This window comes from Tetranychus urticae, chromosome 1 (genome assembly GCF_039701765.1).
Source record: "Tetranychus urticae isolate SD_2017Ah chromosome 1, NJAU_TeUrti_SD_1.0, whole genome shotgun sequence".
In the NCBI taxonomy this organism is placed as follows: domain Eukaryota; kingdom Metazoa; phylum Arthropoda; class Arachnida; order Trombidiformes; family Tetranychidae; genus Tetranychus; species Tetranychus urticae.
Window position 1 is genome coordinate 22,056,257 of NC_142958.1, and position 18,230 is coordinate 22,074,486.

Genomic DNA, 18,230 nt, shown 5'->3' on the forward strand with positions numbered 1-18,230 from the left:
GTTTTAAAATCACGAAATTGATTGCCCTGTGAATAGTAAGAATAAGCTATTCTTCATTATCTGTTTCATTAAATTGTACATAGACTCAAGAAGATGATGATGAGAAGAGAAGAAGATAAATAAGGAGAAAGTGAGTGAGTCTTTCTCTTACTTAATCATTCTCACTCAAATTGGAGTTGTTGGAGCGACCTCTCTAGACTTTTTTACAGAGGCTTTCTCTCTATACTTGTCTTGAGTTGCAATGGTGAAGTTTAGCGAGACCAGAGTTGAACATCTATTTTTTTTTCGTTCATAAAGTTCATATTTTAAACTAATCTATTGTATTATATTAGTGTTGTAATTTACTGTAATCTACTGTAATCTACTGTATTCTACTATACCGAATGTAACCTGTGTAATTGTTAACTCTATTGAATAGTGTTTATCATCTATATATACCTGTGCTATTAACGAGACCAACCATTAAATTATCAAACAGGAGATATATTTATATATACACAGACAACATAAATACACTGATATATAAATATATATTACAACAGCATTAAACCCGTCCAATTAAAGGAAACCTTGTCAACCCTATCAGATCCTAAAATGGCCCAGAATGATTTGGTGTCTTCTGGTAAGTTAACTAAATAACAATTTGTTATTCTTAAATTTACTCTCATAAATCTGTATTTCTGTTACCCTGACCTCTATCGGTGAATTGGAATTGGTTTTTTTGATAACGAGAAACAGTCAAAGATAAACATAAACAGAAATGAGCACCATCTATTATCCAAACATTACAAATTGCTTACAAAATAACAACAATTAGATTGCTGTGAAAATTAATAGATTCAATTGTTCAGATAATACATGGTATTTATTTCTATTTTTTCTTCCCCTTCTGCATTTACTTTTGTTTTTTTTATTCTCTCTCTCATTCTATTCTCTACCTTTTCTTTATCTATTTATTTCTTCCAATCTAAGCTTTCACTCATACTTTCGGTTTGATAGCTTCTTCTGCTTTCTCTAGTTAGATAACTACATAAATAGCGATCCATATACCTTGACCTGGTTCTGTTCTGTTTCACCATGCACACATTAGTATGAATATACCTTTGCTAATGTTAAGATTATGACCTTGTTAAAAATACCACCTTGACCTACTCACCAACTTTAGTCTTACTTACAACTTACTCTTTCTTGTAACCCAAACTCCTCCTTGCTTCAATCATCCATTCCTCTTTCTCTCTTCTCTTTCTTATCATCTAACCCAGAAAACCAGTTTCTGTTATATATGTTTATCATCATGAGTTTCTCCTCATCATGAGTTTCTCCTCATTCATTTCACCTCTGTCTACATTTCTCTTTCGCTATCTCTTTTCCTTTCCCTTTTTCCTCTCTCTCTCTCACACTTTCTCTCCCTCTTCCATGTGACTCTTTCATATTTTTGTCTTCCCTTTCTTTTTTAATTCAACCAATATTCACTTTATTTTTTTTTACTTTCCCTTCAACTCTTTCTTTACCACTTTCTCAATTTATCTTCTCTTTCTTCCTCTTGTTAAATTAGCTTTTTATTTCCCTTTCGTTTTACATTGAATCGTTGATTATTTCATTTCTTTATCTTCATCTTTCTGTGTGTCTTATTTTTTCCTTCATCATCTTATATTTTTGAGAATTGTGTCTCTGTCTACCCTCTTTTTTCACTCTCACTTTCTCTTTTATCCACACCCTCCTTCAATTTCATTCCCTCTCTTGATCTTCTCTCTCTCCCACTCTCTCTTACACTTTCTCTCTCTCTCTAACCATTCACCAAAGACTCCCTTCAGAGTCTTTCATTTATCTTACACTCCCCTTTAAGTCTCTCTTTCCTCTCACTTTCACTTTCTTTTTTGCCTGTCTGCACTTCTCTTCATCGTCATTAGCATCGTCGTTGTCTCACTCTTGTTCCTATTGCACAAAAAAATGAGAACGAACGATGAAAGAGAAAGTGATAGAGAATTAGATAGACAGAGAAAGTCAAGTCAGTTACTATCGAGTAGTTAGTTGAATGATAACGGTGTAAACAAATATTTCAGTCAACAAATACACAGTCGTCAGGAATAAACAACAACACAGCCGTCTATTACATTACAGAGCAATTTAACAATTTTTGCAACTATTATTTGTTGATTATTTAAAGGGAAAGAGAGAGGGAGAGAGAGCGAGAGAAACTGAAAAACGAATTGTTGGATGAAAAAAAGAGAAAGTATTGTTTATATGTTGATATTCACCATTAAGTGACATTGGTGATTATAAGAGTCACCTCAATAAAAGTTGACTTTTTTTTATATTTGTGTTAACCATCGGATTATTATCAATCATCGACAATCAACACGACAATTCCCATTTAAACAAACTATTAACGTACTTTTTTTGTTCATAATTATAATCATCATTATCAAACATCACCTTCCATCAGTCTATTAATAATAGCAATCAACAAAAAGAAACATCTTCATCATCTAAAACCATCATTTTCATCAACTTTGTGCCTCTTGTGTTTTTTGTACCAGTGCCTTAAACAACCATAATTTTTGACCATTTTATTTTTATTTTCACTTTTTTTTTGTTCTTCTCGATTCGCCATTTTTCTTCCCTTCATTTCGATGGTTATTTTGTGTTTTTGGACTAAGACAATATTTTGCCGTTTACTTGATTGGTTTTCGTCGTGATTAACAAGAGATTAACGTTTAACTTGATTTACCTCTTTCTTCGTGCCTTTACTTTTCAAGATCAAAATCAAATCCAAATCACCATTATTACCAATTCTGGAACTTTGTGAATTTTTTGTTCCACAGTGCATGTTTATATGTGTGATATTGTGCCTTTATTACAAGGAGATAACTGCCTTTTCGCCATCAATATCAATTATCACCTAAAGTTCAGCCTGATTTTTTAACTAAATCACAATTGCAGCTTATTTTCTACTTTTGTTTTCATCGAAAACTTACCTTGACTTTATTTTCTCACCTTTCTTTTCCCCAAAAAGCATTACTTTTCGCATTGCTTCCTTTAACCTAACCTAAGAATCATAAGAACTTACCAATTTGTCCTTTTTGGTACTTTTTTCTGTCTTCTTCTTCTTCTTCTTGTTAGACCAATTCTCCAATCTTGTTTTTTTCTTGTTCTCTTCTTTGTTTCAATTCTCTTTGATAAATTTTGTATTCACTCGATAAACGATTTATATAAATACAAAAAATCATCATCATGATGATGTCCAATCTTAGTGATCATCACATTGAACCATATTTTATGCCACCAACAGGGTCTTCTTCAAATGAACCAAATGGACCTACCGGTTATGGACATAATCATTTACCTTCTGCTTTATCCTTGGCAGTCCCATCGATAACCAGTGCTGCTGGTCCACACTGTCCACCTGAAACACCTGATACCAAGGAAGGTATGGATGAATTGTGTCCCGTGTGTGGGGATAAAGTTTCAGGTTACCATTATGGACTATTAACCTGTGAATCCTGTAAAGGTTTCTTCAAACGGACTGTACAAAATAAAAAGGTTTATACCTGTGTTGCTGATCGTAGTTGTCACATTGACAAATCCCAGAGGAAACGATGTCCATTTTGTAGATTTCAAAAGTGCCTTGAAGTTGGAATGAAATTAGAAGGTAAATAATACATTATTTTAACTAACTTTTATCTACTGCTTAAAACATTAGTAGGTTTATACTTGAATAGCAATAAAAAACCGCCGAATAAATCTTGCTTCTTTGTTTCAGCTTGATTAGGATGATGATAATGATGATGATGATGATGATGATGTTTTCGATTTTCTCTCGTTTCGATCCTGTTTATGCAGGTTTTATGCATGTGTGTTGTCTCTTTCCCTCTGCTGTCTTCATCTTTTACTTTGCTTATCTTGATTAATATGCTAATCACTTGAGCATTTTTTTTGCTCAACTTAACTTTCTTATGAAAAAAAGTATTAATATTTTTCTTCTTCTCTTTGTCCATTTCCTTTTTTACTTTCATCTTCATCTTTCTTCTTCTTCTTCACCTTCTTCATTATTGTTGCTTCGGATGAACTTCACTAAATTTCAAACATGGTTTAAATGGTTTCAAATGATTCGTAACAACTTGTTTTTTTCCTCACTTCTTGTTGAAACTGTGGATAATTATTGCTGTTTTTTTCTGTGCTGTTGAAAAAAATTATTTACTGGCAAATTGATAACTTGTGCTAAATAGCTGTACGTGCTGATCGTATGAGAGGAGGTCGTAATAAGTTTGGGCCAATGTACAAAAGAGATCGAGCTCGACGATTACAGTTGATGAGGCAACGTCAAATGGTGCGTGGCGGTTCACTTGGTGGTCATTCGGGTAACCATAGTCCTGGTGAAGTTGGTGGTTCACCATCACTTGCCATGGTAGCCTCCAACAGTAACGGTGGACTGGGAGGTGGTTCAATTTACACACCGGACGGGATCAAGCAAGAACTTATTCAAATTCCTCAACTATCATCATCAACCTCATCCCCCGACTCTTCACCAACCTCTGTACCTACCACTCTTACATCATCAGTTTTTTCTGTCCCAGGTCATCATTTTGGTTCATCCTCATCCCAAGGACATTCAGTCTCACATCCTGGCTCCATGGGTGGTGCCTCAAGTAACCCTGGAGGTCCAGCCGGTGGTGGATCACATGTTGACATGGTTAAATGGGTTCCTAATTCAAATGGTTCCCTTGCACCAACAGGATTACCCAAATCAGCTACTGGTAACTCATCATCCTCCTCGACTACCTCATCAACATCCTCACCATCCGGTCACAATGGTCCTGGAGGTCCAGGTGGCGGCGGTGGTGGCGGCGGTGGTAGTGGTGGTATCAATAATGGTACCGCAAATGGACCAAACAATGGATTACCATTCCATTATGGTAGTGGTCATGGTCCAGGAGGTAGTGAAAGTGGCGGCCAAGGGTCTTTAATGAACAATAATGGTACAAATAATGAAACAAGTGGCTCAGGTTTACTTGGTTTATCTCTTAATTCATCGTCAACTGGTCACGGCGGTGGTGGTCGTGATAAGATTCCCATAATTGTTCGTGAACTTCAAGCAACAGCTCCAGATGATAATGAATGGAGAAGCCAATTATTTGGACTTCTTAACAGTCAAACGTATAACCAATGTGAAGTTGATCTATTTGAATTGATGTGCAAAGTTATTGATCAATCACTTTTTGCTCAAGTCGATTGGGCAAGGAATAGTATTTTCTTTAAAGATCTAAAAGTGGACGATCAAATGAAACTGTTACAACACGCATGGAGTGATATGCTTGTACTAGACCACATTCATCAAAGGATGCACAATGATTTACCCGATGAAACAACATTACCCAATGGGCAAAAGTTTGATCTCTTAGGTTTAGCTTTGCTCGGTGTTCCAACCGCATCTGATAATTTGATTCAATGTCAAGCAAAATTACAGCAACTCAAATTTGATTCAGTTGACTATCTTTGTGTCAAATTTTTGTTACTCTTAAATCCCGAAGTACGAGGTCTATCAAATTATAAATTAGTTGCTGAAGCTCATGAGCAAACCCAACAAGCTCTACACCAATATTGTCTTGAAATATATCCTCAAATTAACGATAAATTTCACCAATTAATGGCACAATTACCCGCACTAAGACAATTAACAATACGAGGAGAGGAATTCCTTTATTATAAACACCTTAACGGAGACGCTCCATCGCAAACCTTATTAATGGAAATGCTTCACGCAAAACGAAAATAACTATAACATAGATAAATATATCAATAATACCAACAAATCAACTCCAAGTTTAACAACAAAACACACACACACACAACAACAATTAGCATTACATAAAAGTTTATTTTTCATCGTCATCATTCAAAGACAGCAACCACCAACATGAGCATCTTCATCATCATCAACATCATTCTTTTTCCTTCTTCTTATTTACTTTACTTGAGAAAGAAAACATTTTCTTCTTTGTTTCATTTTCTCACTCTCTTTCTGTTATATTATCTTCCTTTTCTTCTCTCTCTTCCTCTGTCCATTTATAAATACAAGTCTCTTTCTATTTTCATCATTTTTCCCCCTTTCTTTATATTTACCAGTTTCTCTCTTTTTCTAGTGAAAATAATAATCAGCATTGTTCGTTGGAACGGCTCGTTGAAACGAATCTTTCTTTCTCCCTCTTTCTCTTCCTTCTTCTTCTTTTTTTCCTCTTTCTTCTCTTTCTTTCTGCACAGTATCTCAAAAAGCTACATCAGTCACATTCAAAAATCCATTCAAATGATATATTAGTACATTAGGATATATACGCCATTGAAGAAGTGTATATAAAAATCATATTTTCATCACTTTCATCTCCATCTTCTTCCTCTCTCTTTCCCTTTCCTTTCTTGTGGCATGAAGAGCCTGGAAATAAGCAATTGATTAATCACAATCATTGTAACAAAGAACCAGAATGCTTTAGTTGATCTTATTTAAAGTAAAAATGTAAAATAAGATATTTTGGATGAAAAAACACACAACAACAACAACAAAATAAACCCTACTCTACAAGAGGATATATTTGACTAAAAACAAAGAAGCAAAAAATGCCTGATTGTAAACGAAGCTGCTTAATTGTGAATTAATTTTTGACCTGAAACCTGTTTATTAATGATTCTCTTCCTTCAACCCTTTAACCTGTTGATCATTATTATTACTATTATTGACTTTTATTATTATTATTGATTATTGATTAATTCCCTGGTAAAATGTAATAAGAAACTAATGAGAGTTAATTTTATTGTCAAACAAAACACAGAGAATCTATTCAACAAACAAAAGACAAAAGATGATAATTTTGGAAACTTGAACAGATGAACACACTATATTATCAAAGAATCACAGATGACACCTTATATTATTTTAATTATAATTAACTAATAACTATTATTATTATATAAAGCAAATATTATTATTATAAAAAATACATATATATATCAATATGTAGTATTGACAGAGATGATGATATTTTTTTGCCCGCTCCAAGTGAAAAACAAAGACCCAAGACAAGCAAATTACACCAAAATTGCCAAAAGAAAGTTAAATCAACCAATTGAATGATAATAATAATGATATTTTTTTGCAAAGAAACTTAACACAAAGAGAGACACACAAAGAGAGGATCACATCACCAACACCATCATTGCCATCATTTTCATCATCATCATCATCATCATTCAATCATCATGAGAGAGGAAACCATAAACATCAATTACATCACCACAACCACCAACACCAGTAAAATAATTGTCATCATCACCATAATCATTAGAATTATTATTATTATTGAAATTCGGTCAATTATTTTTTTCTCTCTTTCTCTATCTTCCTCTCTTCTCATCCTCTCATCTTCTCTTTCCCATTTTCCCTTTCACTTCTCTAATAATAATGATAATAATAATAATAATATTTGTTTGCAAAAAATGATATTTTTTTTCTGGTCATTTGATTTGAAAACCTCAACTTTCGGTAACATTGATTCAATTTTTGTATTCATTTTTAGCAATTTAACAATTGTTAACGCGTTGATTAACTTGATTACTTTCAGTTATATTACAATTATATATAAATTTCAAAATGTTACAGCTTTCAAAGCAAAAAACAAGTTCAAATGTTAAAAGCTGATTCTCATTGATTATCTTACACTTTTTCCCGTGCAAACAATTTAATTGTTATTTAACACTCACAAATGCATACAAGTTGAACAATTAACAATCAGGTGAATGATTAATAATTAGCAAATTGTTATAACCATTAACTGTGTCAGTGAGCAAAAATGTAATGCAAAAATGTTTCATATGTAAAAATGGCCACAATTTTCAGCTTTGATTATCTTTATTTTTATAAAACCATTATTTGTATTTACCTGTGAGAGATTGTTGATTAGTTTAAATTGAGTTTCACTTTTTTTTCCTCAATACAGCAATTCAGTCTAATTAACCTTCATTTTAGACTTAAAAATTTAGGTTTCAACAGCATTTTTTAGGCTTAACATTATCTTTTTTGCTTTGTTTTGTCCTGTTAACATTTTAACTTAAATATTTTACATCAATTAGTTTTGGTACAACAATTAAAAAACATGCGAAAAACTAATGCCTTTAATAACGTTGATTGATTAATCATTTTTCAACCAGTTGATTGTTACAATTGTGTGAGACAATCAATTTTAACCTTAGTCTCCAAGTTGAACTTAACATTCAAAAATAAGCATAAAATCATTTGCTTCAACCCAAAAAATATTTCAATGTTTCCAACACAATCAATCCATCGCCATACAAATCATTTTCTTGTCCAATCATCTTCAGCTGTTAAACCTTACAGTTTCAATTTTTGCTCATTTAATTGTCTCAACAATTTAATTTATCGTATAATTTTGAAAGATTGATTCTTGTTAAGCCATTTACCAACATTTACAGGCATGAAACATTCAATTAAATTGATTGTGCTTCAAAATTTAGAAGTGTTTTAATTTTTATTCAAAATTGTTGAATAAAAAACTGGTTTTTCGGTTAACAATTTGCCAAATATTTCATTTTAAATCAACTTTATCCATCATTTAAATTTTAAGTCTATCAGTTAATCACAAAGGGAGGATTTATATTTTTGAGTTATTATTAGAGTCTAATAATTGTTGATAGTAATTTGTGTTTTTTGCATTTGATTATTTTTTCAATTACCTTGATTGTAATGAGCCATTCAAAGGTAAACTTGGCCTTAACATTGATAAGCTTCAATTCAATTGACCCATTAATGAAAAAAACTGTACTTTTACTGCAAGTTAACCTTGCTCAAAATTTTGTCTCATTACGCGATTATTTAAATCATTTGTAGTTTAACTGTGATACAGTTGTTGCTATTAATTATGAACTTGGTATAAACCAAATAATTAACTGTAAGTATTATTATCAACAATTAAAAAGATGGCTGCTTAAACAGTGAAAACCAAAATATACAGAAAAAATGACTGACAAAATGGCTGCTTTGTTTGGCTGTAAAATGTAAATATGAATGTTAATTTTCCGATACATTTGAACATTGAATGTTTCTTCATTTCTATCAGATATTCAATCAGATAAACTGTGACCTAATCATCGTTATTCATCATTATCATTAACTATTTACTATTCATTATCTTTATCATCTTCACCTTGATTTAAATTGTTAATTGTTTAACCGCAATTTTGGCCAAATGTTGATCAACAAACACACAAATTGATGCTTTTGTTGTTTCCATTTTAATCTCACTTTTCAATACAATTCATCCATTTTTAGGAACCACACCTAGACAGATTCAAGTGTTCACAATCCGCTTTCCTCCTTCTTAATCATCATCATCATCCTATTCACTTTCCTTCTCACCTTAATCAACGTATTTGCTGTCCTAATTTCAACTGAGACTCACGCAAAAGAAAAATTTCACTTTCTCTCTTCTCTTTCAAACAACTTTTTTTACTTTCACTTTCTGCAATATTTATCATCATTCTTATCATCCTTTTTCCTCTCTTGCCTGTCTCTCCATTTCTCCCTCTTATTCACTTTTGTTTCATTCAGCTGAATAATAATAATTCTGATTGTGTAACTGAGCAATTGTAATGATAACGAAATAACGATTTGTTGTATTTTCAATAGTAACCAACTTTTTTCTTCTTTTCTTTCCTTTCTCTTCTTATCTTCTCTTTCCTCCTTTCCTTTCATTTTCTCCTTTTTTCTCCTTTTTGCGTTGATTACTCGTTTCTATCTCTTCCTTCATCAAGTTCACAGTGTATTGTTTGAAGATCAAGTTCAAGGATGAAAAATTGAGACTCTTTCTCCTGTCTTTTTCCCAATTATGTACTGCCAATCCATTTCAATTTACTTGGTAATTTGCATTTACATTTGTCCATCTCAATTGTTATTCAATCAAAAACTCTGGTTCAATCCTTCCAACACCAATGGAATTTGACGCACCCAGAAACAAAATAACAATAAAAGCTGCCTTTCTCGGATAACACTGTCTTAATCGCCATTTCAAACTTGTTTTACAGCAAATTGCCTATCACTTTTGTCCTAAATATTCCGGTTGACCAAGACTTTGCATATCTTATTGTTGAAAACCTCTAAATCTTTAAGAAACAATGTTTCAAAATGAGCTTTGTTTTTGTAAACTCTGTTGGTGCAGAACCAGAATAACCAGGAACGGAGTAATTTAAAATCATGATAATTCTTGATGAAATAATAAACTGTAAAGAGAAAGAAAAACAATTTAATTCAATTAATACTGAAATTCAGTTATACCCACCATTTTTGAGTGACCATCGTGATAATAATTGTTGCAACCATTAGGAATGCGAATCTTTGGCTAATGATTGTAATACCAGAAGAAATATAGATAAAACAGGTAAACGATATTAAGGTAGCAAAGTCTAAATGATTTGATGCCTGAAAAAAATTTAGATGCTTAATTGGTCATTATTTCATATGAATGTTAAAATAAAGGGATGATGCTGATGTTGATAATGATTGTGATGTGAAAGATAGATTTTGATGATTACTTGTCTATTATATTAATTTTCTAGTGAATGATTACCTGCAATCTATTTTTAACCAATTTTCTTAATCGAAACGAAAAGAAATCACTTTTAACAAAACTTAATTCAAGAGTTAACTTTTATTATAAAGATTTAACTCACTTTGACTCACTGTAAACGTTAGAACCAGCGATGAAGTGCTTATTTACTTGCTGGAAATCCCCGTTATTTGTTTACCCTTGAGTTTATTTCATCTTCATCTTCTTATCATCTTCTCTTCTTTATCATCGTCATCATTATCATCATCATCATCACCACCATCATCATCATCGTCAACAACAACAAAAACAACAACAAAGTCTATCTTGTTGGAAATATGAAGAGTAAGAGCATAAAAAAAGGATAGAAACACCAACTCACCAAGAAAGAGTAATACTTATCTTTTTGAACCATTCACAGTATGAATAAATACACATAAAACAAAAATTCTGGTTTCACTGAGTTCCAAGGTTATCTTGGTAAAACTCAGGTTAGTCAAGAATAACAAGACAAGAGAAAAAAGAGATGAAAAAGTGGGTAAAAAAAGCCAAGAGTTTCAATATCAATGAGTAACTTAATCTGATATTATCATTGTAAAAGCCTTTAACCAATAAGATAAAACTAGAAGAGTTTGGTTTTTTTGAGCGCCATTTTTGGTTTCCTTTTTAAGCAGTGTAACCAAGAAAAAAAAATATCAGCCTAACGATGAAATTAATGGTACAGTAATTTACACTTATTGTACTTTCATCATCATCACACTTGACTGATTTTGTTCATTTAACTTGATTATAGTTGAAACAGGTTACCTGCAGGAAGCCAAAGTGTTTAATTGTAATTTATTTTTATTTATTTAGTGAACAATCAAAAGAAAAAAAAATGGCAAACTTGTTGAGTAATTTTTGTACACACATAAGAGTTACCAGATTGTACTTACTTAACTTTCCCTCAATTTCCCTCGATTTAGCTTTTTCTGGTGATTTTATTTCATTTACTGGTTTGTTTTTTTCAATTTTTAACCATTGCTTTTTTAATTCTAGTTTTTGATTTCTTACATTTTGTGATTTAAATATAGATTGCTGATTTATATTTAGTATTTCACTTTGCTTCTATTATTTCCCATTACACTAATAATACCAATCAATTAAATTTGTGACCCACTTTTCCTTCTTTTTGTTGCTCCTTTTTTTATTGTTCATCCATACACCATTGTTAGATTATAATTTTGTATTTTATCGATTATGCTGATTGTCTACGAACTAGTCTATGATGAAACTTTACTTTTAACCAACTGATTGTGCATTTGACTTTTGTTATTGACTGAATTGATCAATGGTGATGTATTTTTTTTACATATCGATAATCTGAAACATTTCGCTTTATCACATTTCTTATCTCATTCCAGTCTGAATTGGTATGGTTAACTATGTATAATCATGGCGATCATTGTTTAAACGTAATAAACATCATCAACGCAGGAAGGCATTTAGTTGTTAACCTTGGCTAACCTTGAAATGTTAAACTGTGCAAACAGCAAGCAATTCCTATTAAATTTTTGGGTAAAACAAAAATGTACACTTTCTCTTGTACAGATATAATCTAAGGCCTAAGGAAGTAATTGAAATGGCAACAAAAGACACTTAGTTTATGTAATTACATGATTTACAGAAACGTTAAATTGTGGTTAATATTGAGGAGCCATTTAAATGCAGCTAACAATTACAACCAAATCTGTAAACCATATCGTTTGGCTGACTGATTGACCAAGTTGCTGGTGTAACTCAACAGTTAAACTCGCTGGCTGGCGATGGTAACAGTGTTTTTTGGATAAATGATGCTCAAGATGGTGTTAAGGTAAAGGTTAGATGGTTAAATCATGAAAATCAATTTTATTTAAGGCAATTGTTGAACAATCAAGTAACCAAATACATACAGTGTATATACAGTGTACTTATACATGCAGCATAAAAAAAACGTCAGTAACAAGGAATAGGTTTGTGTTAATGTTTAAAAGTGGGTCATGACCAAGTAACAAACATAACAAGCATAATCAACCTAAATAACGTTGGTTTCAATAAATTAGCTGTTGATGTATTAAATAAATAATTAATGAATAACTTGTATCGCCCAAAAAAAGCACATTTACTTAATTGTTTGTCATTTGTAAGTGAACACAACAGCACACACACAAACAAAAAATCAAACAAATTACCTTGTTGGTTGATAATCAGCTTGAATTTGATTATTGCATATCAAACTGATGAGACAACTTAAAACAAAATGATGAAAACTGTAATTTATCAATTAACAGCATCCTACTCTAATAACTAACCACACAAAAAAGCACACATCAAATACACACACACACATGTAAACACTCACACAACACACCAAAAGCACCAAAACATTGGCAAACAAGTATTTTGGATTAAAAGAGTGAAAAGCAATCTAAATAAAGTTGATTTAGTTGATCATCACCCGAATGTAGGAGTCTTGTTTAAAGACACAAAGCCACCCTTGACAATTTACCTAATTGTTTTATTGGTTAAGTCGACATGAATTTTGAAACATTTTGTGTCAACCACTGATCATGTTAATATATATTGGTTAATGATGATGATTACAATTAACGTGATAATGAATAAACTATATATTGGCTTGTAATTAGATCACATGTAATAACAATGTAACAAGTCAATCTAAATAAAGGTACAGTAAAAATGAATCGCTAGTTTTTTATTGCATTGAAAACCGATGACATTGAGATGTAAGGGAAAAAGATTCACTGGATCAATGTAAATCATGCAAATATGGTAAATTGTTGGTAGTTGATTATTAATTAATGTGAATTAAGGTTTCCTTTGACACAGATAAATTGATATTTTTGATAAAAAAAAAGTTAAGTGTAAATAGCTCAAATAATATAAAAGATTAACACCAAAAAAAGAAGCAAATTGGGTCAACTCTCAATTTTCATTGTCGTTTTAACCTGTTTTTTGCTTTCAACTGTAACTTGCTTTCACTTTCTCGTCTCACTTTTTTTTTCACTACATCAACATCATCAACTTGATATTAAATATACATTAGTTGATTGTTTAAAATTGTATGCCTTCAATTGTAATCACCATCATCTGGTTACATCTTTTGTTGTCTCTCTCTCTTCATTGTTACCCAAACAATTTGATGCACAGTTAAAAATTGATATTCCTATTAAATTGTGACAACTTTCACCTTCTCTGGTTAAACCTAAATGCAAATATTACCAGAGTCTTGATACCAATCATTTCAATACTGGAATACATTTCATCTGCAATTTTTTTGCCTATCATTTCTCATGCGATTTCATATCATTCATTCATTTACATTTAAGTGTTAATTAATTAATAGCTTGAGTTGCTTACGTAATGAATCCTTGAACTGATAAATCAGTTGAAAAATTGGGTCAAGTGCACAAAACTTTTCCATTGTCTTCCGGACTAAATAGTGAAAATATAAATGGTAATCAGACTAATTGTGGCAAATCAACAGCAAAAACCATTGCATTTTAAGAGTTGATCTTTTGTTTCTCTTTCCTCTTTCCCATTAACTGGTAACTCTGGTAATCTAACCAGATTCAATTAACTAATTAGATTGAATGGTTGAGATTGAAAGATGTGTTCAATTGAAGATCATCATGAAATGCCTTTTTATCCGTTCAGCGCAATTGACATCAATTCGGAATCATTTTTGGATTCATATTTTCACTCTTTATTTTTTGCGCTGCAATTCAAATTGTTTCAAGGTTGATATTGAAGATGAGAACGATTTAGCTAATCATATTTCCGTGAAATTTACAGAAACGTTCAATTCACTTTCAAGTTGACTGGGTCAAGGACAATGATTAAGTATCTTTAATGGTTAACACTTTACTAATCAAGTTAACCACACAAATACACACTCACAATCAGCTTGGGTTGAGAGCTTTAAATGTTTGTTGTTAACACACAATTATCATGTGATTAAATAACATTTAATTTGCTGCTGTTCAATTGATTGTTGATGCATATTAATTTAGGCTTTCCATTTAATTGTATCAACAATTTAATTATCCATATAGATTAGTGTTAACATTTGTTAAGGTAACAATTTTCAACATTTCCCATCAAAATTGCTCAGAAATTAAAATAACCAACATTTTTCCTTTGATCAACTTTATTACAATTATGCTTTTATTATTGTAATATCAATGATTTGAATCATTAAATTTAGACAATTTAAGCTTTCATTTTCAGTATCATTATTATTAATCATTTTACTGTGAAAAAATATAATATGACATTTACAAGTATTAGTAATAATGATAGGTTGACTACTTGTTGATCTGTTAAGTTGATCAAAGTTAATTACTTTGGTCAGCTTACCTTTTTAGCTTAAACATTTTCTCTCGTGTTTAGTCAATTGTCCAGTTAAAAGGTTGGTGATTAGATGTGCTACACAATTGATAGTGAGAGTTAATTGTTTCAACAAATTTCACCTTTCGTTTTCAAGATCAGGTTCCCATGATTAATTACACAAATTTAACTTCTCATGTACTATCATTAACATGTAACAATTAAGCTTGCTTTGCTTGCTTTTTACAAGTTTGAAACACTCATGGAATTGTCAATCAACAAAATATTATAAAAGACAATCTCTAATCAAAATTAATCATTGAATCGTTTGAGACTGATTGAAAAATGCTAAGTTGAAAATAGAGGAAAAACTAGATTATATTTAAACCTGTCTCGGTAACAATTTATATTATATGTAATCAAAGCTTTGTCAGGCTAAAGATTTAGATATAATGTGGCTAATGTTGAACAATTAATTGGACGATTTCAACTGATTAGCTTTGATTAAGAGACAAATTTTGATGCGATTGACAATGTCTCTTCCAACGTCTGAGTCAAACACTTGCTATACACATCAATGTCATTGACTGTTCCATTGATTGTCCCATTAAATGTTTCATTGTTGTCCAATTGGTGTCCAATTGTGGCCATATTAAGCAGCAACAGTTCAACGTTTAATTAACCACATAAACTCCATTGATAGACTCCAGTTGACACTAATATAAATTAGTAATTAACTCGATTCCTCTTGATCCATGCGCTTCATTTACCAATGGCAATGGTTTCAATATCAGCCAATAGAGGGATATCCTTGCCTAGTGAGTTAAATCGTTAAAGATGTTAATCTCAATGATTATTGGAATTACCATTTCAATTGTTCAGTTTCGAATCAGAATTCCCCTGGATTTGTAAACCAACCCTAAATTGGTATCAAGTTGAAAGTCAATTCCAGTTCACAACTTACAATCTGACAGTTATTTGTGATACAGAGACTGATTTAACAATTCTAACAGGTTCTTCCCATGATTAGGTTTATAAGAATCCATTTGCATTATTGTTTTGATCTTTTATGTATAAAGATCACTCGATTAGCCAGATGAATTTACCATGATTAAAGATTGATCTAGCAATGAAAATAATAGAGAAATGGAAAGAAAAATTATTAATAGATTATCTATTGTAAAGATTTGCTGATGTTTATAAAGCGTTTAATAATATGAGTGTTATCAAAGAGATTGTTCATCCTGGTTGTTGATGATTTTTCGATATTAAATTATATCTATCAACTAAAATTTGAAATAAAGTTATCAAAACCTTGAGTTTTTCAAGTCTTATTGATTTTGTTGAAGAAGCTTAATAATGAATGAGAATGAGAAAAAAAAGGTTTTGTATCGATAGTTTTCATCATTAAATTGAATCAATACAATGAAAACAAAATACAGTAAAGGCTGAGATAATGAGACTCTCTTGGAATAGCTTATTCGCACTATTCACCGGGCAGCGTATTTTCATTATTTTAATCTTCCTTAATCGATCAAATTCAACAGAAATTGTTTTTTTAACCTGATTCCTAGAGTTTTTTGATTAATATTTTACGAAAGAAAATCGAATTAAGTCAGTTGATAATTAAAGAAATCAAAATGAAATTTGATGAAATTTACATTGAATAAACTCCTCCTTGATTAGGGACCGTTTATAAATTTTGTCTCATTATCTCAGCGTCTCATTATCTCAGCCTTTACTGTACTCATAATTTTTATGAGAGAAAAATCTCTCTTTGAGTTAATTGATGTGACTTTAATGTTACATTAGTGATAATCGACAATTCTTATCGTCAACTCGTACTTCTAATGAGATCAGTCTTCGAATTCATTTCATCTTGAACCAGAGTCAACATCAATTCTGATTAAGTCTTGGTTGAAAGATTATGGAGACAATTTTAACTCACAAGGCAGTGTTAAGTCGATAGTTAATCTGTGATTGTGTTCATTGCGTACAGTCTATCTGGAAATCAGTGGCGTGGGCAGAATGATCAAATCACCGTTGAGTATATTTCCTGAGTGAACTAGAGATCAACAATTAACAATTCATTTCACGAAGAAAGGTGAGATTTTAAAATTGAAGCCATTTCCATCATTATCCTTATCCTTGTCACCAACACGTTAATCCTCCCAACAGTGAGACATAGTCAGTGGAATCTCCATGAAGCAGTATGAAATTTTCAATTGATTCTGTCAAAATATCAAAGAATTAAAATTAGCATATTTAATAATCAAGAGAAATAATTAATTTACAAATTGATTAGTCTGTTTCCTGTGTTACTCACATGTATTCAGCCAAAAAAATGGAAAGCCTCATTTGCATGTCTAATCAGGTCTTTGGTTACATAAACCAGCTTTGTTTGTATAGCCCAAGTTGCCAGTCAAAGAAATATAATTTTAATGGAATGTCCTGATGTTCTCAATTTTGGTGTTAATTAAAATGAACAGTCATGAACTAATAAGGAATGGAATTGAATAAGACAAACACAACCAAAAAATTGGAGGCATAGTTTTTTGTTTGGTGCAAAAAAGGCTTAGCAATATGTTACCAACATGGTACGTTTTACGTCAACCTCAACATGCAGATAATTTTTGTTTGCCATTATTTGGTGTTTATTTTGACTGTAAATTGTTGATTAGATTGAATAATGTGGTACTTAATCACATCAACCTGTTACATGATCACTAAAATTGATGTATCAAAAATGCCTTATTTACCTGAGAAATTTTACCATCTATTGGTAAAATCATTCCTTCATACCTTTCCAAGTCTATTCAAATAAAACCAGATGAGTGTTGTATCTTGGTACAGTTGTTGTATTTAAATTATCATCAAATTAAACACCATAATTACCATAACATTAATTAGCCATTCACCATCACCATTATCATCATCCCATTCACTTTGATTGTTTAGCAAATGTCTCTGGTATTATCCTGGTTTACCAGTAACTCACTTCAACTTGTCTGCTTTGTTTCCATCCACTTGTTGTGTCCAATGGCAAATATTTAATCACTCTTAGATTGTGTAAAGTGTCACAAGATCAACTTGATAATTCAATTGGCAGCGGCAAACAAAAAAACCTAATTATTTGAAAAAATGGTAAATGAGAAAAACAAGAAACAGAACAATCAATTAGCAAAATGTTAGTCATTGCTAAACTTAGCCTTTTCACACTATGAATCAATCTCTTTGTCTTTTTTGTCGGTT

General features: G+C 31.4%; 1 protein-coding gene and 2 long non-coding RNA genes across 9 annotated transcripts; 1 reads left to right on the plus strand and 2 right to left on the minus strand.

Annotated features, from left to right (window-relative positions):
* The first annotated feature begins 234 nt into the window (after positions 1-234).
* Positions 235-7,492, plus strand: LOC107362562 (nuclear hormone receptor FTZ-F1). 3 transcript variants are annotated; one of them, XM_015929658.3, is made up of 3 exons: positions 235-622; positions 2,661-3,652; positions 4,230-7,492. In XM_015929658.3, the coding sequence occupies exons 2-3, from the start codon at positions 3,235-3,237 to the stop codon at positions 5,774-5,776; spliced, it is 1,965 nt and encodes a 654-aa protein (XP_015785144.1). In that variant the 5' UTR covers positions 235-622; positions 2,661-3,234; the 3' UTR covers positions 5,777-7,492. The 3 variants fall into 3 exon arrangements, with proteins under 3 accessions (XP_015785144.1, XP_015785145.1, XP_089122048.1); XM_015929659.3 differs by having other exon boundaries at positions 3,293-3,652; XM_089265922.1 differs by having other exon boundaries at positions 3,368-3,652.
* On the minus strand, positions 7,050-13,833 carry LOC107362833 (uncharacterized). The gene is made up of 3 exons (XR_001568753.3): positions 10,993-13,833; positions 10,344-10,483; positions 7,050-10,284 (listed from the first exon to the last, which is right to left on the minus strand). It is a non-coding gene; the product is annotated as an uncharacterized LOC107362833 (long non-coding RNA).
* Positions 13,834-14,670: 837 nt separating this feature from the next.
* Positions 14,671-18,225, minus strand: LOC107362571 (uncharacterized). Of its 5 annotated transcripts, none has more exons than XR_016197755.1 (4): positions 17,874-18,225; positions 17,305-17,790; positions 16,927-17,209; positions 14,671-16,101 (listed from the first exon to the last, which is right to left on the minus strand). It is a non-coding gene; the product is annotated as an uncharacterized LOC107362571 (long non-coding RNA). The 5 variants fall into 5 exon arrangements; XR_016197754.1 differs by having other exon boundaries at positions 17,305-17,641; positions 17,738-18,225; XR_016197756.1 differs by having other exon boundaries at positions 14,671-15,793; positions 15,943-16,101; positions 17,305-18,225.
* Between the last annotated feature and the right edge of the window lie 5 nt (positions 18,226-18,230).

Bases quoted from the DNA above. Each gene is read 5' to 3' on its own strand.
- LOC107362562 (XM_015929658.3), top strand. From the start codon at position 3,235: ATGATGATGTCCAATCTTAGTGATCATCACATTGAACCATATTTTATG. The intron at 3,653-4,229 runs GTAAATAATACA...TGTGCTAAATAG, and splicing joins AGTTGGAATGAAATTAGAAG to CTGTACGTGCTGATCGTATG.